Here is a 26,330-nt window from a genome sequence, read left to right on the forward strand (position 1 = left end):
TAGCGAACAATACACAGCAAAATTATGTGCGCTGTAAGATCCTCCAACGATCCAGGTGATAATAATAATAATAATACAATAAAGATATGTCATTTCATGTGCCACATGGCAAAGGAAAGCACAAAAAAGGTCCATAAAAGCATACATTTTTACAATAGCCACCAAGAGTTAGGAAAAAAAGGTGCTGTCTGCCTCAATAGGGTTACATACCACCCTCATCACTGACATGATAATTTCACTAGCAGAAACACTGACGTCTAGCTTTTCCTGCTGTTCCATGTAGCATAGCAACACTCATCTTTAAGTGCAAAACATGGAAAGTTTGGTTTGTATATTTATAATGCAACATTTTCACTATCGTTGAAATTGGATGTGAAAATTGTACTAAATGTTAGTCTTTGTCTTACACTATGCTGAAAAGATTTGCACAGATCAGAGTGTGCAGTAAGTGGAATAGTAGAAAGGATTACTTTAATGTAGAGCCTTATTGTAGGTCAGAGATTGTGAAGTCATCTTAGTCTTAGCACATAACCAATGCAATTGGATTTTTGTTAGGTCCCCTAAATATTATATCATACCACATCTTAAGGTATTTCCTCTTATAGGAATCATTAATTAAGTTACCAGAATGGACATCATATTATGCAAAATGTATTATCATTTACATGTATGTACCATGATGTATGTATCACATACATGGATGTACCCATAATTATATCACAGGACTCTAGTGTCTAGTTTCACAAACGACAAAATGTCCTTCAAACAAAAGGTAAAACATAAATTAGCCAGAAAGGTGACAAAAGGAAAACAACAAAACATAAAACAATACAGGAAAGGTATAGGAATAGAACAGGTTCAGTTCAAATTGTCGGAAGAGCTCTAAAGGTAAATCATGGCGTACTGTGCCCTTGTGTCTGTCTGTCTAGAGCTGAACACTGATCAAAAGGAATCTGGAATTGCACGAATGATGCGTTGCAGGAGGTCAGCTGTCTGTGGCATCCAGTACCTTGAGGATCTGTTCCTTGATAAATCTGGTGCAGGTTGCTGCCTCGGGGATCAGAAACCTGGACAAAACAAAACACGTCAGTACATATTAAAAGCCTTTCTATCTTGAAAAATGTGAACAGAATATTTGGATAAAAAGATCTACTTCTGATTCTCAGTACTCACTGATGAGTTAGTGGTAACATCAATCATGAATCAATCCTTAGCTGAATCAAGCTTCATGGTTAAAGGTCTTGACATGTAACCCTATCTACTCTCCAAGCAGAGGTTAGGCTTTTGGCTGTTTGGCTGGCGTACTTGAAGAAAAAGAAAAATGATAAAAACGACTAAAAAAACGTTACAAAAACAGCCGGAGCCTAACCTCTGCTTGTAGAGTAACCCTATCAACACCTGTCTCATTCCTTTTTTTTAACGAGATTGTTCAATGCAAGGTCATGAGACCACTTCAAGGCAATTATCAAGTTTGAAATAATGGTGCAAGGAGATAGTGGTGGACATTTGTTTTGAAGTCTGCTAAGTTACATTTTTGTAGGTAGACAGAAGGGATACAGTGGTCGTTGAGACAGTTCTATAATTTTGCTGTCTGGGTAAAGAAACTGTTGCTGTAGAAGGACTTTGAAACTGGCAATTGAACAGTATATAGTGATGTGAGTTTGAAGAGAACCTAGTGTTTCGCTGAAAGGCTCTCAGCAGAGGGACAAGTACTGTTAGTATGAGATCATTGGAGCAATAGCCATAGAAGAACTGGTGAAAAAGGGACATGGCTTCTGAATCTGAACTCAGAGCCTGGTTTCTAGACCTGGGCTAGCTCACCTCTCCATGCCAGTCACCTGGACACCCTCCTCCTCACTGATCCCGTACTTGAAGGTGATCAAATCAGGATGTCTTTTCTTGGATGTTATTTTCACAACTTCTGTTAGCGCATGTCTGGACTGGATGAACGACATTCCTGTGGGTAGAACAATTATAGTGAGTAAATGCACTAATTTTTAATGAGAATATTCTCTACATACCTTCAAATTTAAAACAATACTAAGCTGCTAATAAATCCAGAGAGGGCAAAGAAATACACAAAGTCTTAAAGCACTGATTAAGCTCAAGGTCAAATGCCTCAAAACTTAACTTCTACTTTATTTTTTTAACCGGGATCCAACTTTTTTCTTCTTCTTTTTTGGTTTTCTGACAAAAACCGAAGGGCTGACGTCGGCCCTTAGAATCGGGAGTGTTAGCTCTCAAATTCAAATCCTCTGGGATCCAGACTCCAACGATGAAATATGAGTCACTACCGGTACCGAACGTACTTGAGCAAACTCGACGCGTGCACCTCATACGAAGCACAAAAGGAAATGATTATTGGGTAGGGTCGTCATCATATAAGGTTCCATCATGCTTTTCTTTGGATGTGTGAACCATCTAGTGATTCACAAAAATACTGCTTATGGTGCTCTCCCTGAACAAGGTCGAGTTAATGAGGTATAATTCACTTTCTCCTAAATTTCTCACCTTTTCTGTCTGGATTGTCTCTCAAAACATACATGTGAGTGCTGGTCAGTAACAGGTGGCTGCAAGTGGGCAGAATGGGAAAACAAATCAACAATCTTTGAGGCTGTGGTTTTGTTTCTGAGCTATGACTACGTATCAAAGGTTTAACACAAATTCTCTTCATACCACCGGTATGTTGAGATATCATTAAGGGAATGTTTTCAGTGGTAATCTATTAACATTCTGAGAACAACAGATATACAGAATGCATACGGGGTAGATGGTATGTTTTGCTGAATGACATACACAGTATACAAGTTACTTAATACAGATGCAGAGAAGCGGAGAAGCTGAAGTCATTTCCACATCCTGTCGGCATGGCGTGGAGCATTTCCAAAATTGAAGGCAAACATTTTTGCAACAAACAACAAACCTTGGCAGTAGATGACCCGACTCCTTGACTTCTTGACAGGGAAAGTGCTGAATAACGTCTGGCTTCTTCAACCACGTGTCCAAGTTCACCACCTCATGTTCATCGTCAGACACACTGAAGTTGTCAATTTCATCTGATGCAGGGATAGACTTATACATTAGTGAAGTAACACACACCTGTATATTTGTTTGAACCTTTATTCATTCATGAGAAGCTCAAATCTGCCAGCAGGCTACTTTTTATTGAGGTCATGAGGAAGGTAAGGGTCAGATAAAATATAACATAGAGATACAGATTACATTGAGTACTAATAAATCAATCACCATATATCACTACATAATACAAATACATAGTACAAGACATATAGTAGGGTGAAAAGTTCAGTGTTCATAGTCGGTGTACATTTGTTTTGGTCATTACTTTACTTCAAGAGTCTCTTAAAGCAGGTCAGATTTGGAGTTGTACATGTGTCTGGTGGTAGGTTGTTCCAGACATTGGGTTACATGACGAAAGACTTTGAAAAGAAGAGTCTTTTTGATAGATAAGCAGCACAGGCAAAGGCACTAGACAACTAAATCCTGTCAAAAAAGTACAAAATAGATTCATAAAGACAGAGACTGGGATCTGAGAGAGAAAAGAACAATGACAAACATACCATGGTCATCCTCTTCATCCCCAATACTGAAGACTGGTTTGACACCACGGTAGGGCTTGCCTAGTTTGTCACTGCTGCTTACATGTCTGCAATACACAGGGAGAAAACAGACGAAAGTCAGTTTCAACAGAAGTCTCCACGGCCATGTAAGAAAATCTACACGGCTATGAGGTTACAACAAAATCTGATGTTACCATCTTTCTATTGATTGTACTTGTGAAGTAATGCTACATTAGCAGCATATTTTCTTTCATTTATACAACATCTGAGACACAAAGCTTGATGATGATTTGCACTGACATCTCCAAGTCAGTACAGTAAGAATAGTAGCCATTCCAAACAGGCTTATGAGGCTCCTATAATTGTGTATGTTCAAAATAACGCAAGAGATTGTCTAATCCAAAGTGTACCGACAGTATAAAAATTGAAAACAGCCACCTTTCTACAGGCCCAGCCCCCTCTGCCAGTTTGTCCTTGATTTTGGAGAGTTGTTCCTTCATGACGTCTGACTTGTGTCTGACAGCGCTGGACAGCTTGTTGATGAGAGATGCTCCCTGCGCCCCAGATCTCTGTAAGGCAAACAATTACGGTTATTTCATATTATTCTCAAAGTCATAGTGAAAGATACAGTAAATGCAGAAATGTATGTGGTGGCTTTATGTTCGCAGTTTTTGCAGTGGCCACTTCAACGTGAACTTAAAACCACCGCAAACTTTTTCCAGTCTATGGTACTCTCTCTCTCTCTCTCAGATTGGCTATGGCACTACCACAAACTTAAAACCACTGCAAACACTCCATTTTCCCGCTCCCGCGAAAAGTAAAACCCCACAAACTTAAACGCATTTACAGTAACATCATCATGTTCAGAAGTGTCCTCATCTATGATGTAAACTGTTGCAGGGCAATAAAGAATTTCACAGAAGTGCATAAAAAGTGCATAAGTAAGTAGATGTAAGATGTACCAAGATTATTGTCATAAACCATTGTGAAGCAAACACAATAAATCCAATGCTTCCCAATCAAAATATTCATGATTAGATGATAGCTAATGTTTGCACATAGCAGATAGAGATCTTACCCCGTCATGTTCCCCATTGACGTCCTCCCCTGCAGTAGACACTATACAGGTCCTGACTGAGAAGTTAGAATCACCCTTCTCTTCTCTCTTCACAAGCTCAGTGTGTAGCGCTGTGGAGACACAAAATAATGCCTTCAGAATTGATGGCTGACCTGACACTGCTTTCTTACATGTAGATGCAATAAACTGACAGGGAATAATAAATGCTCCGAATCAATGGTACCAATGTTCACTCACTGGTTATCAGTACAGTAGAAGCCAGTTAATTGCACATTGGATTAACACACACTTCTGCTAACTGCTCGGAATCCCCAAATCCCAAACAGGTGTAATCCAGCTGGATAACTTTGCATTATTGCACCAGCCAGATAATTGCACCAAATTCACTCGCAAATAGGCCGTGCAATTAAGCGGCTTCTACTGTACTGAAAAGGTAAATTGAGTCTTCCCTCCAAAAAACATGCATGGCAACCACACACCAGGATGCATAGAAGCATTATGAAACGTGGAATCAAAAGGAGAAAACATGTGTTAGATAAGGGAATATTGTGTCTGGTATATAAAACTGTAATGTAGTATGAATAAAGACAACCATTTGACAATACTTGCCATGATAGCCTCCTCTGGCTAAACTGATGAAGGCTGTATGTCTCTGTAAGATGAAAAGAGCTGCAGTCAGTTTATTGATAAATTCATTCTATGGATTAGAATACAAAGTTAGCATGACAGTTCAATATACAGTATAAAACATAGCAAGGCACCCCTCTCCCTTAAATCATTTAAGTATACAGTAGATGCCAGTTAATTGCACAACGTATAATTGCACACTTCTGTTAATTGCACAGGATCACCAAATCCTGTGGTGGTGCGGTCCAGCTGGATAACTTCGCTTTGTTGCACCAACTGGATAATTGCACGAAATATGCTGGCAAATGGGGTGTGCAATTAAACGGCTTCTACTGTGGGACATGGGAGTTTTCTTTTACACAACCAGTTTTTCTCACCTGCTGACATTTCGATGTCTGTCAGACATCTTCCTTAGAGCTTCTAACTGGAGTTCTGCTTCTTGCCGCTATATGTAGCCAATGTAGGTGGCGCTCTTGCTTACTCATATAGTGGCAAGAAGCAGAACTCTAGTTAGAAGCTCTAAGAATGATGTCTGACAGACATCGAAACGTCAGCGGGTGAGAAAAACTTGTTGTGTAAAAGAAAACTATGTCCTATGATCTACCAACCTGATTGAATTATTTTGGGGGGTTTCTACTGTATTGAAAGATTGCATCCAGGAACATAACTGCAGTGGTGTGGTCCAGCTGGATTACTTTACTTTGTTGCACCATCCGGATAATTGCACGAAATATGCTGGCAAATGGGGTGTGCAATTAAACGGCTTCTACTATCTCGATAGTACAGGACAAGATTCTCAGAAGAGGCCTAGACATGTGGTTTTGTAGCCCACCCCGTACTTATTTAGTTCACTACCATAGAATGATAGCATGTTGTCTACAGATCATTTTAAGGTATGTTGTTCTATGGTCCAGGTCATCATGGTTTCATCATGGTTCTAGGGCTCCTTATGTAAATTAGATTGCATCCAGGACCATCTCCTGACCCACCTGCAGGAAGTGTGCCACCACCATGTGTACATATTGGTCCTCCTCATCCCGACCACTCCCCATGAAGCACAGGTGCTCCCCACCTGCCACCGACCCCGCCGCTATCGCTGTGCGCTGCGCCGAAAACAAGGCTTGCACAGCCAGGGCAAACTCTGTCGGGACCTGCAACATCTGTATCACAAGAGGCACTGGTGTTGACTTCTATGTTACAGCTCTGAGTTTAATAGAAGCAGAGTGAAGAAAGTTTGGAGCTAGGATTCTTTAGGGTGGGAAACATCAGTGTGTCAATCAAATCACACTGTACTGTAAATACAGAAATGTTTGCGGTAGATTTATATTCACGGTTTCCGTGGTGGCCACTTCACCGCAAACTTAAAACCACTGCGAACATTTTTCCATTATAGTATGTGACTATGTACAGTCTATGGCGCTACCATGAACTTAAAACTACCGCAAACACTCCATTTACCCGCTACTGCAAAAGTAAACCTCCGCGATCTTAAATGCATTTATTTCTACAGTATTCCACTGAACTACTTTCATTTCTTGAACTTCACTCAAGCATCACAGAATAAAAACTGTGAAGTATTCTAGCAGGGCTTCAAGTTACTTTCAGCCTGCTACATTACTTTACTATCTCACACTTCAAGAAAAGAAGAACATTTAGTACCTACCAGATTAGCATCTAAATGAAAAGCAGTGGAAAGATGCCCGGTATTGTATTGGTCAGCAGGCCTGCAATCCACAACAAAATAGTGTACACTGTCGCCCTGGAGCAAGGAGGCAGACCAAACTGAGTTTAATAATCTTATCATGATTCTATTAATCTATGACGATCACTTGAGAAAGTATACAGAAAAGAGGCAGACCCTTTTCTGACAGCAATAGGATGGGCTCTTATACATGTAATGTAGTCAGTATGCAAATATTGTTCAATGATCTTATATAAAAATCTTAGTACAGTAGATCTTTATGGTCTATAACCTCTTGTTACAGACAAAGTCTGAGTTGATTTAATAGACATTATAGCAGCAGTAATTACAAGCTGTATGTTAGCAGCTGTCTCGAGTCAAAGAAAAAATCTCAAGATTGCCTCGAAACGTCTCAAGATCAACTTAAAATGCCTCAAGATTTACCACAAAATCTTGATATGTTTTTAATAAATAAGATTTTTTGATGTTCAACAAGGCGTGAAGACCCCTGCTGGGGGTCAATATGATCCATTAGGCCACACCAATTTAATTTCTTGGTTCACGGATTTTTTCATAAAAAATATGGAGCGAGAGGGCGAAATAAAAATAAAAATAAAAATTGTAAAATGGTTGGGGTAAAGGTAACGGCTAATCCAAAACATAAAGAAAAAAAGTTTTCAGCTTGAAAAAAGTACAAAAACACTATTATTGTACAGTAACAGCACCTGTACCCACACTTTAAGGAGCTTATAATATAAAGGCCAATTTGCTACACCAGAAAGTTGGTGAATGGTTTCATTAATGGTGAAAATTTGCTGAGTGGTAATTTTTATTTTTATTTTATTTTCCAAAAAATAGGAGCGAGCGAATCCGTGAACCAAGGAATTAAATTGGTGTGGCCTTAAGTACCGGCGAAAGTTTATCATAAAATATCAGCTATGTAAGTTTAAGCTGTAAAAGGCTACAAGCAAAAGTCCAAAGTACTCATGCAGCTAAGTCCAAAAATAATCTGCCCGCTGTTACTTACATTTGAGTCCTCCGTGGCCTGCAGTAGTTCAGCCACAGACACAGGCAGACACAGGGCCTGAGACAGCATCTCCTCATCACCTGCATCTTCTCTGGCTGTCAGGCTGCCTCCAAACATGTACTGGTAATCCTGAAGACAACAACAACATGGTTATACTCTTCTCATGGGCAGCATTCTGGAGAATATCTAATGTAATTGCACATTCTATGTAAGTATTTTCTGTGACATCACAGTTGGATAACTTTTCCATTTGATCATAATCATGAAAGCTCAAATTGGCCTGCAGGCCACTTTTCATTGAGGCAATGAGGGAAGAGGCAAGAAGAGACAACGTATATAGCAGAGATACAGTTTACAGTACGTAACCTGGTCCAGTATCCTTACTCAACTTAGGGTGCATGTTTTAACCACAAGTCTAAAGAAACTGTATCTTAGACAAATTTCTTAGAAAGAAACTCTTTACCTTTCTGAAAGACTGGGGAGTCCTTGAGGAGTAGTACAGGGCCAGGGCACAGAAATCTTCAATATCTTCAGCTTCAAGTTGGGCAGGAAAGACTTTTAAGGTATCTGCAACAAGCAGAGTCGAGATTAATCATTGTAGCAAGTTGCCAGTAATATGTGTCAACTGCAAGTATTTGTCTTTAAATGCTATGTTTTGTATTAGCACTCTGTAATGAATGTACTGTAAATGCAGAAGCTTTCGCGGTGGTTTAATGTTCGTGGTTTTCGCGGTTGACCCTTCACCGCGAACTTAAAACCACCGCGAACATTTTTTCATAACAGTAAGAGACTACAGTGCATGATGCTACCGCGAACTTAAAACCAGCGCGAAAAGTCCCTTTTCCCGCTACCGCAAAATTAAATCCCCGCGAACTTAAATGCATTTACAGTAATTTGTAATTTGTAAACAAAGCAGGAATCAACTTTTTTTTATCATTGAGACATTTTACCTGAATAAGTTTTCAAGAACTTGGATAATCAGATTAATCGTTGATTGATTTGGGCTCCCTTGGAAATCAGTTTTTCAAAAATGTAGTGACTGACCTAAAAGATTAATAAATAGATAAAAAAAATTCAAAACAACAGGCTAGGCATATACATACCTATAATGACCTGCTTATCTTCATTCTCCATAGGAAGAATCTGTTCTCTGTGAAGAGGAAAGTCAAGTTGCTTGATAAATGACATCATTAAATTCTGAGGGATTGGCAATCTGACAGCAGAAAATGGAAAATGTCTAACTGGATGGATTTGGGCATTGTCAGTGTTAAGGTGGACTTTCACTGCACTTGGGTCACCGGTGCGGCACTGCGGAGTTCGTGGATGACTCAACAAATTTCGGAGATAAAGAACCAATTTTCTTCCGTTTTGTGTATTTTGTTGTCTTCTAAGTAATACTTTCAATTTGCATATTACGCAATATCTAAATTATGAAAAATCATCAATAAGTCATCATTGCCAATAAGTCATCGTTGCCACAGTGAACGAACCCCGCCGCACCGCACCGGTGCCCCTAGTGCAGTGAGAGTCCACCTTTAATCTCAGACGATACTTACTTGGCGTTTACAAGTATGACTAGTGCAAGGAAGAACAGGAAGAAGGGGTCCGCCTGCTGTAAGTACAGGTCCCACATGGGTTGCACCACACTCAACTCACACGGGCTCGCAAACAGGCTCTGGATCTGCAGGGGGACAATAAAACACAGAATAAGACGATTCTACCTTTTAGGAAAGGAAGCAAAACTTAGTGCTGCAGTCCTTTATGATACTTAAAATTCACTCTCCAAGCAGAGGTTGGTGGGGTAAAAGTGCAAAGTGCATGTTGTGCATGGGGGAAAAAAGAGTCATGATCTTCCGCTTCCAACCTCTGCTCGCAGAGTAACTAACGTTATGTATATCTGAAAAAGAAGGCAGTAGTCTCAAGTGTAAGCACACCAGGTGTATGGCTATGGATACATGAAAAACACTAACCATTTTGTATGAACTGTCACCTGACAATACTGTATGTACTTAGATACAAAATGTATGGAAGAGCATCACAGATTTTTTCTGGGTTTGTCTAGAGAACTGAGAGAAGATACTTACCCACATAAGAGCATACATATCTGCTGATATCCTTTTAGTGTCCAGGAAGTTGCAGAGCTCAGGATCATGATACAACAGTAACAGCCTGAACAAGTGGAATGGCTTCCCATCAACTTTACAGTCCCTGAGGACAGAGCAACAAAAATTAGGGTTTAATACCTTTTCCAATGTTACACCACAAAATTTGACAACGAAAGATACATCTAAAAGTCAGGGAACTTATTAGTTATTAACGATATGTTTTACTTCTATCATTGTTAGAAAGAGGGCAATGTGGGACCGCGTGGCACGATCGGGAGCACGTTGGTCTCAGGCCCGAGAGGTCCCGGGTTCAAATCCGCTTGCCGTGTCACCGATCTTGTGCCCTTGGGAAAGGCACTTTACACGACTTTCCTCACCTAACTCAGGTGTAAATGAGTACATAGCTGCGGCTAGTGGCAGTGACAGGCCATAGGGGCATGTTCGGGCATGATGCACCCGCCATGACACACGAGTCAGGGGTAGGAGGAACCCCTTGCATCCTTGGTCGGAAGTCCTCCTAGGAGATGGAAACTCCGAACAACAAAGCCAACGGTATGGTGGCTTTGAAAAGGCGTCTTTGACACCTGTTTCGCCATACCCTCCATATGTATATGGAGAATCTCAATAAAATAGAATAAAAAAAAATGAATATCTGTATGTGACATGCACTGTAATATGCACTGTTATATTTCCATAGACATTTTGCTGGTTTAAATATGTAAATGCTTAATACATATATGCACATTGCCTTTGTCCTCATGGTAACAGGTATGATTATGTAATCAATCATATTGTAGGAGGTTGTGACACATCATCTAACTTCATACTTACGGTAAAACATGCTTGATGTATATGACATGCTTTAGTGTTACCGGGTAGTTGTTGATAATTACCTTGGAATATATTTGGTCATGATGGCATAGAAGCAATTGTACAGATCTTTTCTGGGCAGACGCAGTGGAATAAGAGGAGCCAGAATATCCACCCAGCCGTTCCCGGAGGTGTACTGTAGACTGCGAGACTTGGCGTAGAACGTGAGCACTGACTCCATGTCGCTCAGGAGGGCCAGCTGCTCTTCTGCCAGATCGTCATACTTTTCTATATAGAAATGTTGTTCTGATTATTTATCAGTGGTGATTATAATACATTTAGATTGTGCTACCTCCAACTCCAAATGATAACTGTCATCCTTTATTTACTATTCTAGATTTCATTGAAGAGATTCATTGGTCACGCATGTGCACAGTCAATAGAATTTTCGTCAAGCAGTGACTGCTTTTAAAGGTAGAGTCAATTCCAAGACACCATGAGGGTTTTTAGGCGATATTTATAATTAGTCTGAATTATTTTCAATAAAAGAATATCTGAGCCACAATAATTAGATTATTTTCAAAAAATTGACTTAGAAAATACTCATCTATTTGAATTTCTTTGAATATTTTAGAAACATTTTGAAAGTAACTGTACAAAAATATCTTTATTTAGAATAATTGTGAAACCTCTGTGTGATTATTTTACATTAACAAATATTTACAAAAAATGGTAAACCTGGCCAAATGGTAAAATTAGTTTATTGCCCCCATAAAAGTAAGCCCTATTGTTGCATCTGTATATTTTTAGATTTCAATGCTGGGCACTGGTGGATCCTTTGTGGTGGGCCATTGTTGCATGGCACCCAACCATACTTTGCAAGGATGTGTGAATTGCTATCTTCCCAGCCCACTGAACCATTTCCAAAAAATGGTAGAAAATGGTAGAAAATTGTAAATAATGGTAGAATGCTGTTAACAGTGTTATCATTATTTAGAAACCATTAGAAGTATCCAATTCCACACGATGAATATTTCCAAAGTTTTACAGGACCAGGGAAATATTTATAAAGTTGAAACAGTGTTAAAAATATTTCTGAATTATCAAATGTCCTAGACATATAATTACAAAACTTTAAAATCAATTCTAAACACTGGCAACAAACATCCGCATGGTGTCTTGGAATGGACTCTAAACACACGTAACTTCATATTTTCGAGAACTAGGTCACTCCATGAACAAGATGACGAAAATTTTGAGGTACGTGTGTTTACCTTTAAAAAGCAGTCACTGCTTGATGAAAATTCTATCAACTATTCTAGATTTGTTTTCATTTTGCCATATTAGGGCACAACTAACTGGAGCAGTGGGGAATCAGGAGTACAGGAATTAGTCCAATAAGTTTTATTATTTATTTATTTATTTCATCTTGAAACAGATGGGTAGCCCCTACAACAGTACACTATTCCCAGCTTGATGATTAACTATATCCCAAAAGACTTTGATTGCATTACCTCATTACCTGTTGCTATTTTCTCAACCATCACAACACATGTACCAAAAAGCAGTTACTTAAGCAACTGGATATGATTTTGGAAACTGTCAGTGTATACATCTGTTATCTATTGTCGGTGTCATCTTATTACCTGGATGTCTAACTCTAACCTTCATTGACATATCACAATTCAAACTCTACAAATGGATACAGAAGATGGATATCCTGATGTTGGTGCTAATAATACATGCACAATGTGAACAGATTTTAAAGTAGGCAACAGGCAGCAACACTTGTCATGTAATGTCACATTTCATGATACTGTGTGAGTGTGAGAGCAGTCTTAGTTCTCTTACCTAGGAGGTTGAGGCAGTCTTGCCTGAGAACGTCCTGCTGCGGTAAGTCGAACACTCCATCCCAGGACTCCATGGAGTCTCCCTTTGCAGCTACGTTCAAGCAGATCTAACATGGAGAAGATGTTCAAAATGTTTAACGTTCTGCAATTAAAAAAGACCTACTGAGATTGATACTACAATTACATCATTGCACCAGTTGCATCTGGTTTGCATCGACCTGACAACATAACACACAGTATTAAATCCATCCTTAGTTTAATCTCCAGGCAGATTTACCGGTGGCATAATGAGTTTACCTGGCCAAGGAGCCACTGGGGTGATGACACTCTTGGCTAATCTCCAGGCAGATCCTACGGTAGCATAAGATAGTATCAAAAGCTGGCAGAGGAGTGAAGCCGGCATAAGAGTTTGTTTCGCTACCGGGGAAATAGACACCTACAAGGCAAATTGACACCTTTTGGCTGTCTACACTCCTTGGCCGGTTTGGTATTAACTTATGCCATTGTAGGATCTGCTTGGAGATTAACTCTTAGCCAGCTTAACTCCTTATGCCACTGGCAGATCTGCCTGGAGATTGTCTTTTTGGAATTTCAGGCAAGATTGTCAGCTCTCACAAGCTTATGTGTAGAGTAGATGTCTCTGCAAGATATTGATTAGATTCTACTTACTACTGCCGTACTGGTACCTTTGACTCCTTTGAGAAAGGTTCCTGTCAGTAATCTAATTAAGAAGAAACTAAAGGCATGTTATTGAATAAGCAAGCCTTCCCTCCTCCCTTATGGTTTGAATGTCAAAATATCCTTTGGCAAACCATTCGTCATGCATGATAATGGAAGGTGCTTGTGACAGAGGCCATATTTACATTAAAGCACTTACACTTTTATAGCCCAGATAGAGAATGAACATAAGACACATTACCTCTGTATATTTATACTGATGTCAACAAACAACAACTCAGTAGATAATGAATTATGACTTAATGATTGATATGTCAGCTGAAGTGAGTGACTGGCTCTGTCCAAGACTTTCGATTAAAGTGTGTATTTCTGCCAGGTGTTTTAGACTGATTGCTTTTGTTATATAGCTGCTCAAACAAATGCGCACAATCTTAGTACAACAGTGTTAAAGGGAACCTGGGGCTTGAAATGGTACCATCCACCATGATTTGCTGCTAAAATGACCAACCATAAATACATGACAGGTGGTTGCAAATTGATAACTTACGCATCTTCTGACATTTAGGCTATTAACATACTAAGTACACTATAGCTATCACAAATTGGGGGGTGGCGAATCCGCAGCCCGATGGCACACAAAGTTTTGCCTGCACATAAATTTTCTATGACGTGTCTGCGTGTTCCAAAATCCGTCGGATTCCCTACGAGTTCGTACGGAGGCGGTACTTACCACTTACGCAGGGATCGAAATACTTTTTTTTTTGCTACATGCAAAATTGCAAGTTGGCAAAAATTTTACATGCAATTTGAAAAGTTAACATGCAAAATACAACTATACAAAATACAACACTGCAATGTTCTAGCCAGTATCCATCATTCCGTCCTTTGGCGGAATTTTGCTGCTCAGGACGGATAAGAAGTTTGGCCATTCTGTCACTTTTGAAAATTTGACGGACAGAAATCGGCACATGGAAATATAGACAGAACTTGAAATTTTGGAAAGATATCCACATAATCAGCATGTAAGTTTGCAGCAAAGCCAAATTTGATTATTTATAACACCTACAGACGACTGGTGACGATCCCCGTCAGACAAACAAAGGCACCGTGGCCTCAGTATTTCTACTATAAGCCAGGCATTTTCAACATGCAACATTGCAAGTTCAGAATATTTTTACGTGCAAATCTCAAAAATTACATGCAAATTGCAAGTTAAGTATGTGTATTTCGAACCCTGCTTACGGATCCTAAAAGATTGCCAATGTTTTGGTACGTAGACAGCACGTATTTGCACATACGGAGGGTTGTGCCATTAGCTTAAATGAAGTCCCTGCTCACCTTCCATACCCCCGGTCTGAGTTCCTCAGGAACCTGCCGACCCTTGCAGATGTTCCGGATGATTCCGATGTCACAGCTGCCCTCTAACACAGCTGTCTCTAACTCCACCTGCCTGGAGAGCACATCATAAAGGGTTAGGGGGACAGGTAGGGGTGGGCACAGAAAATTCAGGTACTAGTAGTACAGGTACAGTACAGGTCAAGAGCATTAGGTCCAGCTCCGGATCTGAACCTGGACTTAATCATTTGTGAACGAGTGATACTCAAAATATTGGTTCGCTTCACTACAACATCGGTCCAACATCCGGTCAACTGAATTTCCGTTTTTTCCGGACCGGTCCAACAAGAAAAAACGGTTTTATGCCTGTACCCACCCCTAGGAACATGTGTGGGCGAAGATGATGGGAACATATAACACAAGGTTCTTGCACAAATGTCATATCTAAAGAACATGGTGACAAGCCCAGTCTCTGACAGGGAATGAGGGTTATTCGAACTGAGTCTACTACCTGTAAGTGTAACGTTATGACAAATGTGACATTGATGTGTTACATGCATTTTCTATTCAAAACCACAAAGGACACCTGATCTAGACATAGTATGACGATATTTTTTTCTTTCTAACACGTCATAAATGTCAAAATAAATAAACAAATTAGTCGAACATGTTAACGTTATAAGATATGAAAACATCATGTGATGAAAATATCAATATTACAAGATAAATTTTATCAGTGTAGTTATGAATATGGTACAACCACATGACCATGACGTGTGCTCCTATGATCACGAAACGACCCTGGTTCTGATTGCTAGTTCTGTTTACCCAAGGTTAGTGTACAATCCCTCCAGCTGTCCACTAAGTACCAACTACTGACCAAGGGGCGGGGGGAGGGGGGCAAGACTTGTTATTGTGCTACCGTGACGACGGAACGGTCCGTCTTCGCTTTGTCAACTTCAAAGCTCATATCTAGATGCGACGGAGTGTTCAAACAACCACTTAACGGCAAGAAGAACAAGCTATTGCAAGTAACAGCCAACAGAGTAAATGTCCATCCTCACCAGTCTTCCGACTCCAGCTCCTGTTCGTCTACTTCCGCCATCTTGGTGACGTGTCCAACGCAAACATTCGTGATTAATGACGTTATCTCTAATATGCAAATATCATCCAACTGATCAGCTCGTCAGTCGAACAACTGGTGTTATATGAAGTTATTGATTCGCACCGATAGGTCTGATATGGTAAAAGAAGATTTCCGTATCCACTGGCACTTTTGTTTTCAAGATAGTAATGGTGACGTCATGTTAGTAGTATAGTGCACATAACACGACTGTTATTATATGGAGGCTAACGTTACATGCTTTTTGTGTTTTCTTTTGTATATGCATGTAACGTTACAATGCATGCACGTTTTTTCACGTGCATCTGTTTTAAAGATTGACTTGATAACGTTAACCAGAGGAGACAACATATTGTGTATTAGAAATTTAGAGCCCTGTATGATCCGCAGTTACGAGGAATGACAGTGTCCTGAGAATGGGTGAACGGCCTAAATTGGAACAGGAGTTCTTACCTGCACCAGAAGAACTCTACTCTACTCTACACTACTACATTTGCATTCATTTCATGCTATGGAAAAACAAACATGAACGTTACTTATTCTTGTTGTATTTCTAGATTCTAAGACGCTTGTTTTAAAGAGAAGCAGCCTTTTTCCAAAGTTTCAGTATCTGGTGACCACAGAAAAACATGAATCAGAGGTGTGTGTGGTAAGAATGTTGGTCACTGGTCAGTGACTCTGTGACTTTTTAACAGGATATCCAACATGTCAAGGTGGAGGTTGGAGGTCTCATCTCCTCTAGGGTATTTCTGTTTAAATGTGATGTCAGGAGGGATTACAAGTAGATAGATACACAGGAAAACATTTACTTTTTCATCAATGCTTGAATAAAGCAACATTTCTGGGTCTACTGTCTCGTGATTGATAAATGTGACACTTTGAAATGTCAATGTGTATGTTGGCTTTTACTCTACTAGAAATGGTCAAAGTCTGAGCCAAATAGTCATGAAAGGACAATCCTTTTTGGTACTTTACGAGTAACTTAAAGTTGATTCTAAGCTAGGCCACACAAAATTAATTTGTTGATTCACGGATTTAAAAAAAAATATGTATGCTTAACTGGAAAAACATAATGAAAACAAAGCCCAAGGACCAGGCGTATGCCTTGGCACATTCAGGTTCATGGAGTGGACATGGTCATATTCAAATTTTCCTCCTTGCCCGTTGCATTTAGGATGCACGCTTGCTATATTTTCACTTTTAAAAAATCTCTGAAGCAACAAATCAGGAGCCTCATTGACAATCAGTACAATGACTAGTGCTGTAGACATATTCAACTCTTAACCATTAAGAATCTTCAAAAGTTGTTAGGTTACAAGTAGTTTATTTAAGTTAACCATATGCAGCAATATGAATTGTCATTTCTAATACATGTAGTTGTTACATCAAGAAAGTCAAGAAATACATTCAAATTTGGTATGATTGGATTCACATAGCACAATAAAACCTTTTTCAGTAGTGGTGGTAGAAATAAGAAAAAAAATTGACAGGTACTTTAATACCTTTATAAAGACATTAATTCTAATGTATACTTTTAGCTCTTTCTTTGTGCATCTACATACATGTATCTCCCATTCAGTATTTGGTCACTACCTTTTACACATGAATAATGCAGCTTTGTGTTCTGCTGCATCGAAACATTTCTCCCGAGTAAGAGTCAGCATTAAATACTCTTCTGCATAATAATTTATTTTCTCCATGATAGCTACGTTGAAGGAATGTACTGACGATAAATTCTCACGACGCCACCAACAGATATACTCCAAACTACTGTAAATACAGAAATGTTCGCGGTGGATTAAGGTTCGCGGTTTTCGCGGTGACCACTTCACCGCGAACTTAAAACCACCAGGAACATTTTTCTATTATGGAATTAGACTGCAGTCTATGGTGTTACCGCGAACTTAAATCCACCGCGAAAAGTCCCTTTTCCCGCTACCGCGAAATTAAATCCCCGCGAACTTAAATGCATTTACAGTATTGCCACACGGACTATCACATAAACACATTATACATGTACATGTACTTTACAAGGGGTGCACATTCATTCACCTAGAGGCTATTGGTTGAAACCTAGCTACCTTCAGGGTCGGACAAGTCCACTAGCCTGATTGTCCAGAGCATGTGAAAGTGCTGATCAGGCAAGTGCATGTCCTAGTCCACTTGTCCCATCGGGCAAGTAAAATTTTTCCATGAGAGAGATTTTGATATACTTGTTACCTTTCATGGTCATAGCATCAAGCATTGGTCAACACAGAAAAATTGAGCCAACAATAAAAGAAGTCCATTGATGGAATTGAAGTACCAGTACTTAGACAAATGTCATTTAAATGACTGGAAAAGTGAAAAATAGTTTGGACAAGTAAATTTTCTGTACTCGCCCAATAGGACAAGTGAATTTTAGAAAATTTCTCAAACCCTGTTAACTAGTATGTAGAACATTTGAAGATTTCCGTGACAAATTACTTCTCCTATTGAACTAGTCCTCCAGGTTCCGGAAGGCAGTCTGCATGTCTTCATACAACTGGGCGTACTCAGCCTTGATCTTAGCTTCCCCGTCCTTCACTGGATCCTAAGAAATAAAATTCTCTGTGTTAGTAATTTGACAGGTTGTATGTGTACATGGCATATCAGGGCACCAACTCCCATACCACTATACTTACGAATACTGCAACATTTAATGTCTCGGGTAGCGGGGAAATGGAATTTTCCCCGTGGTTTTAAGTTCGCAGTAGTATCACAGACTGTAGCCACACAATATAATTTTGGATAGATGATCGCGATGGTTTTAAGTTCGCGGTGAAGTAGCCACCGCAAAAAATGCGTACATAAACTACCGTGAACAATTCTGCATTTACAGTAGTACATGTTATGTAATCAAAACTAGTACACGTTATGTAATCTATAAGTTGTTATCTATTCAACAATTCAAATTACAAAACAAATCAATTACACGTAACTTTTGCCTGAGGTACAATTTATAACAACACTACATACATACCTTGAACTTCATGCTACTGAGCCTGTAGAGAATGTCGCCCATGTTGTCCCGGATTATAGCCCAGGTGATCTTGTTCTCACTCTGGGCAGTGGTCTCTACAGCATGTCTGGCCATGTCATAGAACGCCAGCAAGTTTTGGATCATCCCAACAGTCTTGTAGAATGGGCAGAATCTAAGACAAAGAAAAACAAGAGCATTGTGTCTACAATATAAGATGTATGGTACAAGATTGTTTTAAAATGTTTTTTCTTCCATTCAGAATATCAAGGATATTTTTTATGTGCAGGGTTTTCGTACCTGTCATAAGCGGTGTAACCGTTCTGCTGTAGGAAGTCATCCTTGATGAGTCTGGCTACCTCCAAAGTGATCTTGTCTGTCTCAGCAAGGGAGCCCTTCAGAAGGATGACAGTTCAGTGATTAACTCATGATCTGAATTGCGTATCCCATGTGATGGGCAACTCATAGATTTAAGCTTCTTTCAAAGAGTATGCTTATAGATATACATGTATTAGTGTTTAGGTGACAAACAAAATGCCTGAAAATTCAGAAAGGTGTCTACCAACCTTGCCAACCAATTGCACAATCTCTGACAAGTCCTCCTCCTCCTGAAGGATTTCTTTACACTGTATGAAACAGGAAAATCAGTCAGTGTTTTACGTGAACAGTTACACAAGACAACGGATGTATGTTAAAAAAAAACAATAAGTAGGTATACAATATTACAGGAAAGAAAGCTATCTGATATACATGGTCACAAGTTTTGGCTGTTCTAGACCGCCTTTGAAAGGATAAAGCTGGATGATTTGCAGATGTCAACCTTATAATCCTGCAGACATGTAGACTACACAAGCTTGCTAGAAAAACAAAACAAAAAACAACAACAACTGTAACAAAACACACAGACAACCGTTGGAATGTCTACCTTAGTCCGGAGCGGCACAAACTCAGGAAAGTGCTTGTCGTAGTACTCCTCCAGGGCTCGCATGTACTTGCTGTGGCTGATGATCCAGTTGATGGAGGGGAAGTGCTTCCTCTGGGCCAGCTTCTTGTCCAGACCCCAGAACACCTGCACGATACCCAGGGTGGCGGAGGTCACGGGGTCGGAGAAGTCACCTCCTGGTGGGGACACTCTGCAGGGAGAGATGGGCAGGCAGAGTAAATATACTGTATATGCATAAGTTCGCAGGGATTTAATTTCGCGTTAGCGGGAAAAGGACTGTTTGAGGTAGTTTTAAGTTCGCTATAGTTACTAAGTACCATGCATTGTAGCCTCTTACTGCCATGTTTTTAAGTTCACGGTGAATTGGTAACGCAAAAACTGCAAACATAAAACCACCAGAAAATTTCTGCATTTACAGTACCCATTCGAACAGTCTGGATGTCTACAGTCAACACATAGTCAAAGATAAGACTCTACAGGCACATTTAAAAATGCCTTGAATAACTTGTAACTCTCAACCTCTGTTATCGGTATTCACCTCCACCCAACTGTAGGGTGGCGGACAGGGAGTAGCACTCCTAGCCTGCCCTCTTTCTCCCATACACATATACAAATCATTAAACTAAGTGGCCACCCCCTCCACACAAAGAGTCGTCAGCGAATTGAAATTGTACAAAACCAGAAGGTTCTTTAATTTACATATCCAAGTACAAAGTACTTCATCCCAACTCTTTGGTTTCATTCTTTATAACTTCAAGGAAGTATTACGTTTCTCAGAACAAGCTCACAAAGCTTTTAAATGCAATTAAGAGAAGCAGATGAAAGTATGATGAAGTACAAGGCCAGAACTTTAATGGCTGACAATGTATGGGTGACACTATAATAATAAACAACACAACAATCACACTACTCCTACAGCACGTCCTGTAGACAATTGTATCCAATTTCATTTGTGCATGGCAAAGTTTTCACAATATCATGTGCATATGTTGAGGTGATCATGAAGTTAGCAGACTACTCACGCTCCAATAATGCTGACGCTTCCCTCTCGCTCAGGGTTTCCTAGACACTTCACCCGTCCTGCGCGCTCGTAGAAGGAAGCAAGTCGTGCGCCGAGGTAGGCAGGGTAACCAGAATCTGTGGCACAAGCGGGGCATTACTTATGATGGACACATACTTAAGACTGTTGTAAAACATAAAGTTTGGATACATCACTGACATAAATTACTATCTACAGTAAGCGAGACCTGGGTTGCAAAGTTTGACTTAAGCCAAGTTTTTTTTTACCATTTCACTCCACAGTTACAGCAACAGTGACAATAAGAATCACTTGACAAAGAGCACAACCCTGTTGTCAACCCTTTTGAAAGAAAGAGCTATACATCTCTGAATAGTTTTATTAGGTTGGTACGTCACTGAATAAAGAGACTCTTTTTATTCATTCGAATGCAACAATACAGACTTTTTTTACACAACCATTGCTTTATTCTCACCAATGTTTCAATGTGAACCAGTCAGAATTGCCTGAAGAAGGTGACAGACTGTCACCGAAACGTTGGTGAGAATAGAGTAATGGTTGTGAAAAAAGAGTCTCTTTATTTAGAGCTATACATCCTTGTGGACATGGAAGCAGGTGAGATAAATGCAACCAAACCTGCAGGCATTTCAGCCAAACGTCCAGAGATCTCACGCAGAGCTTCAGCCCAACGGGAGGTGGAGTCAGCCATCATGGAGACGTTATAGCCCATATCACGGAAGTATTCAGACAGCGTGATGCCTGAAACAAAAACGAGACAAAGCATGTTTTATGGTTTCATGATGTAACAATGTGGCGTTGGTGTGCCGCAACTGGTAGAGCATTCGGCTTGGAACTGTAAGGTCCCGAGTTCGATACCCACCATGCCCGGACATTGTGCCTTTTGGAAAGGCAATTTACACGACTTTCCCTATAATATGGTAAATTGACGTCCACCGAGCCTCTTCGGCTAATCTTTCTAACTGTGAGCCAAAAACACATACGGATTTGGTGCGTCAATGTGCCAACATCTGCACATTGACTTGCACCAAGAACAGTTACAAAAATAAAAAACAAAAAAAACACTAACTTTACTGAAAGTAAGGATGGAAAAGCCAACTCCATAATAACAAGCAATGGCAAAAAACGGGAAATATGCAGATGATATGCAGACTGTTCCCAGGAGTCTGTCCTGTACATGTACCTGTGTAGATGGAAGCCTCTCGAGCTGCCACGGGCATGTTGGATGTGTTAGCCACCAGCGCCGTACGCTTCATGATTGACTCAACTACTCCATCAATCTCTATCGACAACTGAAGGGACAAAAGAGACAAACAAGACACTCTTAAGATGATTAGAACCACTGGTCTTTGGATCAGTTGCATAGACTTTATATTTGCTCATTATCACTTCAGTTCAGTAAATACGTCTTACACCGATGCCTGTTCTGACTTGGGACTACCTTCTCTACAAGCACGACGTCTTGACCTGATCAAAAACTTTGCTAACTCTCTCAGACAGTCTGAACATTTCTTGCACTTACTGCCACCAGCCAGAGGTGAGATCAGTGGCAGACTGACAAGATCATCCCACAAACTGAACACTACTCGCTGTAGAACTGAACGCTATCGCAACAGCGCTGTACCCTTCATGGTCCGCCTTTTGAACGAGTAATTGTCACCTCAGTGTTTTTGTACCAAATAGCATTATGTATTTTGAATAGCTATATACTGATATTACTGTGTTAAGTAAATTCTATCTTAAATGTTTTGGTAATGACACTTCATTTTATCCCAATACTGTTTTAATTTGTCGGTCTGAAATGCCTTTTAAGAATCTATGTTATTGCCTCGATTTTAACCACTTTGATGTTAACGGTTTGTAATGACAAGTCGCAATTCAGCCGTGTGGCTGCAATGTCATTGTCAATTTGTTGAATTTCGAAATAAACCAGTCATACATAAATAATCAATAATCAACTTGCACGTACAATAAACAAAAAGGCACATGAAATCTGCTGCCCTTATCATACATGCTAATGTGAATATAATACAAGTTTGACACAGATAAAATCAAAATCAATTAAAATACAGTTTACAATAAAAGTTTAGGCAATGCATACATTATAAAATCTGCTAAGCAGAACAGCTCATGATGTGCACTTCTTACAATTTCACAAGACTTAGCACAAGAAATCATACCACAATTTTTCAATACTTTTACATATGATGAAACACTGGCAGATGACTGACCTCGGGGAAATCTCTCAGAACCTCCGACATCTCGTTTCCACGCTCACCACATCCAACGTAAACAATGACATCACTGTTGGAGTACTTGGAGACAGACTGGGAGATGACAGTCTTCCCACAACCAAAAGCACCTGGGATGGCAGTGGTTCCACCCTGCACACACCTGGTACAGGAACAGAATGAAATTGCAGCTTTAAATCTGTGATTTTTGTAATCAGAACGAATTGTATATGCATGATATTTTAATTCTTATCAGGGCTCGAAATTCAATTTTGGGATTAGGTGCACTGGTGCACCCAGCTTAAAAAATTGGGTGCACCAAAAAAATTTTGGGTGCACCACTTAAATTTAAGTAATAACCTAATAATAAAACTTAGTTACAAGCTATCAAATTCTTAAACAACAGACATTTCTAACGAATGTCAAGAATATGATGAACATGTACACTAAATATACTTTGATATATTTACATACATAAACCTAAGAAAATATTTGGGTGCACCCTGTGCACCTAGAGAAAATAATTGGGTGCACAGCTCCAATTTTGGGTGCACCTGGGTGCACATGCACCCAGTATTTCAAGCACTGCTTATGTTTTTAAACACACATATGGCCATGTTTAATAGAAGCAAAAGTTGAAATAAGCTCACCTGAACTATTTGTTTTGAATCTTATAACTTCTATGAATTGGAGTGAGTCAGGTTTTTAATAGCTCTTTCTTGTTCACGCTATGCTATCTGAATGGCATACAGACACTTACGGGAAGAGAGCATCTAGCACCCTCTGTCCTGTGAGGAGTGGGAAGTTGGCCGCCAGTTTCTCTGACACAGGACGCATCTGTCGCACGGGCCACACCTGCAGCATGGTGAACTTCTCGCGCTCACCGTCAAACTCTGTCTCCAACACGACATCCTGCACAGATCAGGGGGTTTAGTGCAACATAATGTACATGTGGGTCATGGGGAAGGTATAAGCTATGGAAAGTTAGGAAAAAGGACATAGGCTAGCAAACAAAACAATCATCTTAAGCAACTATGATTGTCTATGAATACAAAGGCCCACCACATCTTTGCATATCAAGTCAAAAAATGAAGCAAACACCCCCATCAAATGGCAACAGGTACACTATTTCTACATGAACATTCATGAAAACCCCAACTTAGAAACCCAGCAATATCTATGACCTGTAGTTATTGACTGTGCAATGCTTACACTGATATCGTAGTTGCCTGGCTCTGCTATGTAGGTGACAGTTCCGTGAGCCTTGGATGGAAGTAGCAGCTTGTGCTTGATGAGTGTGTTTTCATGGACCAGTCCATAGATGTCCCCTCCTGTGATGTGACTGCCAACCTACAACAGACCACCAGATACAGAAAAGAATGTCACAACAGTCTTGAATTACTTTTGTAGCTATCAATGTCTTAGACATACAAGTCAACCCTTCACCAGTACCGCCTGATGTGACCACCAAATACAGAAAAGAATGTCACAACAGTCTTGAATTAGGCTTTTTTTCACTTTTGATGCCATCAATGTCTTAGATGTACGAGTCAACACTGCAACCATAATCATACAGAATCATGTGTAACAAAGATAGCTAACATTTATCGCATGCAAAACAGACATCATTGAAACAATGAGGGACTGTAGTTAGTAAGAAAGAATGGGATCCTCCTCATCATCATCTGTCGACCCCCAGGGTGGGGGTGGGGGGGTGAGTGTGAGGAGGCGGGCAGGGTAAGTCCATGCACCACTGTAGCCCATGCCAGTCTGTCTGCCCAAGTCCTCCTCGGCTAGCCCGGTATCCCTGTAGAGAGCCCTTGGGATGGTTAGCTTCTGGGAGTATGAAAGAGTGAGAAAGGGATACCTTAACTCCAGCTTGCGGCTTGAACTCCCATTTCACGGTGCGGCTGAGGGCAGGGGTGTTGACACCACGAGGAATGTAGATGCTTTGTGTCAGGTCGCAGATGTCCTTCAGAGGACGCTGAATCCCATCAAAGATGTTCCCTAGGATACCTGGTCCCAGCTCTACCGACAGGGGTTTCCCTGTACGCAACACTGGGTCACCAACAGTTACACCGGCTAGGCAAAGTTAAGGATATATTCTACATTATAGACGTGAAGAGTGATATTGATGTATTGTACAATCAATTACAGTAATTGATGCACTACTGCACAGGGACATGTTCACATGGCTATATACAAGGGAGTGGTATTCAACACCGGGGACAAGTTAACCTATGAGAGTATGGACAATAGTTAGTACAAGGTCTACTTGTGAAAGTGGGGGTGGTGCCTGTATTCAGCACCAGGGACAGGTCTACTTGTGAGAGTGGGGGTAGTACTGTATTTAGCACCAGGGACAGGTTTATTTGCGAGATTGGGGGTAGAATCTAGCACCAGGGACAGGTCTACTTTTGAGAGTTGTACCAGTATTCAGTACCAGGGACAGACCTACTTGTCAGAGTAAGACAGGTATACTTGCAAAAGTGAGGAGAGTATTCAACACCAGGGACAGATCTACTTGTGAGAGTGGGGGCAGTACTCAGCACCAGGGACAGATCTACTTGTGAGAGTGGGGGCAGTACTCAGCACCAGGGACAGATCTACTTGTGAGAGAGGGGGCAGTATTCAGCACCAGGGACAGGTCTACTTGTGAGAGTAAGACAGGTATACTTGCAAGAGTGAGGGGAGCATTCAGCACCAGGGACAGGTCTACTTGTGAGAGTGGGGGACATATTCAAGGACAGGTCTACCCCTGGTACTTATAAGAGTGGGGGAAAATTTAGCACCAGGGAGAGGTTTGTACAGAGAGTGTATAGTATCCAGTGCAGTGTTTCTGAATGGGGACGGATATGATCCACAAACATAAGACAGGCGAAACTGAATTCGATGAAGTACATGTACAAATAAATGACTTCAGAGTGATCTACCAACTAGCTGATATTACTCAGACTACAGAGGATACATGTCTCCTCGTATACTTGTATGGTGGCCATGTCATTCTCCAATCGGATGATCTCTCCCACCAGCTCACTGTGTCCGACTCGCACCAGCTCGTACATGGCTGAGCCTGCCATGCGCTCTGCAGTCACCACTGGGGAGGATTCAAGGAATGAAATTATTTTCTGTACAGTTTAAGTTTAACTGTAACTTCTGTTGAGGTGCAGCAAAAACAGACAAAACAGGAAACATATTCTTCTCTTTTGTGGCCAATGAAATGCATTTCC

The 26,330-nt window shown here is 40.3% G+C and overlaps 2 protein-coding genes across 2 annotated transcripts in view; both read right to left on the bottom strand.

Moving 5' to 3' along the window:
- Positions 1-16,054, bottom strand: part of LOC118419559 (TBC1 domain family member 23-like) — a gene marked incomplete in the record, with an annotated part of 17,624 nt that extends 1,570 nt beyond the window's left edge. The window contains 19 exon segments of the mRNA XM_035826004.1: positions 62-1,067; positions 1,822-1,957; positions 2,512-2,570; positions 2,924-3,056; positions 3,579-3,664; positions 4,017-4,147; positions 4,657-4,766; positions 5,266-5,308; positions 6,273-6,443; positions 6,947-7,042; positions 7,992-8,120; positions 8,455-8,558; positions 9,095-9,141; positions 9,548-9,672; positions 10,076-10,199; positions 10,990-11,194; positions 12,758-12,863; positions 14,773-14,884; positions 15,834-16,054. Of these exon segments, the coding sequence (XP_035681897.1) occupies positions 986-1,067; positions 1,822-1,957; positions 2,512-2,570; positions 2,924-3,056; positions 3,579-3,664; positions 4,017-4,147; positions 4,657-4,766; positions 5,266-5,308; positions 6,273-6,443; positions 6,947-7,042; positions 7,992-8,120; positions 8,455-8,558; positions 9,095-9,141; positions 9,548-9,672; positions 10,076-10,199; positions 10,990-11,194; positions 12,758-12,863; positions 14,773-14,884; positions 15,834-15,874 (2,040 nt within the window).
- Positions 16,055-18,117: 2,063 nt separating this feature from the next.
- Positions 18,118-26,330, bottom strand: part of LOC118413398 (V-type proton ATPase catalytic subunit A-like) — a 17,605-nt gene continuing 9,392 nt past the window's right edge. The window contains exons 8-20 of the mRNA XM_035816764.1: positions 26,069-26,208; positions 24,968-25,182; positions 24,313-24,450; positions 23,861-24,012; positions 23,101-23,263; positions 22,053-22,161; positions 21,488-21,610; positions 20,856-20,970; positions 19,816-20,023; positions 19,457-19,516; positions 19,191-19,285; positions 18,894-19,065; positions 18,118-18,464 (exon numbers count right to left, since the gene is read on the bottom strand). Of these exons, the coding sequence (XP_035672657.1) occupies positions 18,372-18,464; positions 18,894-19,065; positions 19,191-19,285; positions 19,457-19,516; positions 19,816-20,023; positions 20,856-20,970; positions 21,488-21,610; positions 22,053-22,161; positions 23,101-23,263; positions 23,861-24,012; positions 24,313-24,450; positions 24,968-25,182; positions 26,069-26,208 (1,783 nt within the window). The 3' untranslated portion in view covers positions 18,118-18,371. The remainder of the gene's footprint in view (positions 18,465-18,893; positions 19,066-19,190; positions 19,286-19,456; positions 19,517-19,815; positions 20,024-20,855; positions 20,971-21,487; positions 21,611-22,052; positions 22,162-23,100; positions 23,264-23,860; positions 24,013-24,312; positions 24,451-24,967; positions 25,183-26,068; positions 26,209-26,330) is intronic.

The sequence above is a fragment of the Branchiostoma floridae genome, chromosome 1 (assembly GCF_000003815.2).
Source record: "Branchiostoma floridae strain S238N-H82 chromosome 1, Bfl_VNyyK, whole genome shotgun sequence".
Classification (NCBI taxonomy): domain Eukaryota; kingdom Metazoa; phylum Chordata; class Leptocardii; order Amphioxiformes; family Branchiostomatidae; genus Branchiostoma; species Branchiostoma floridae.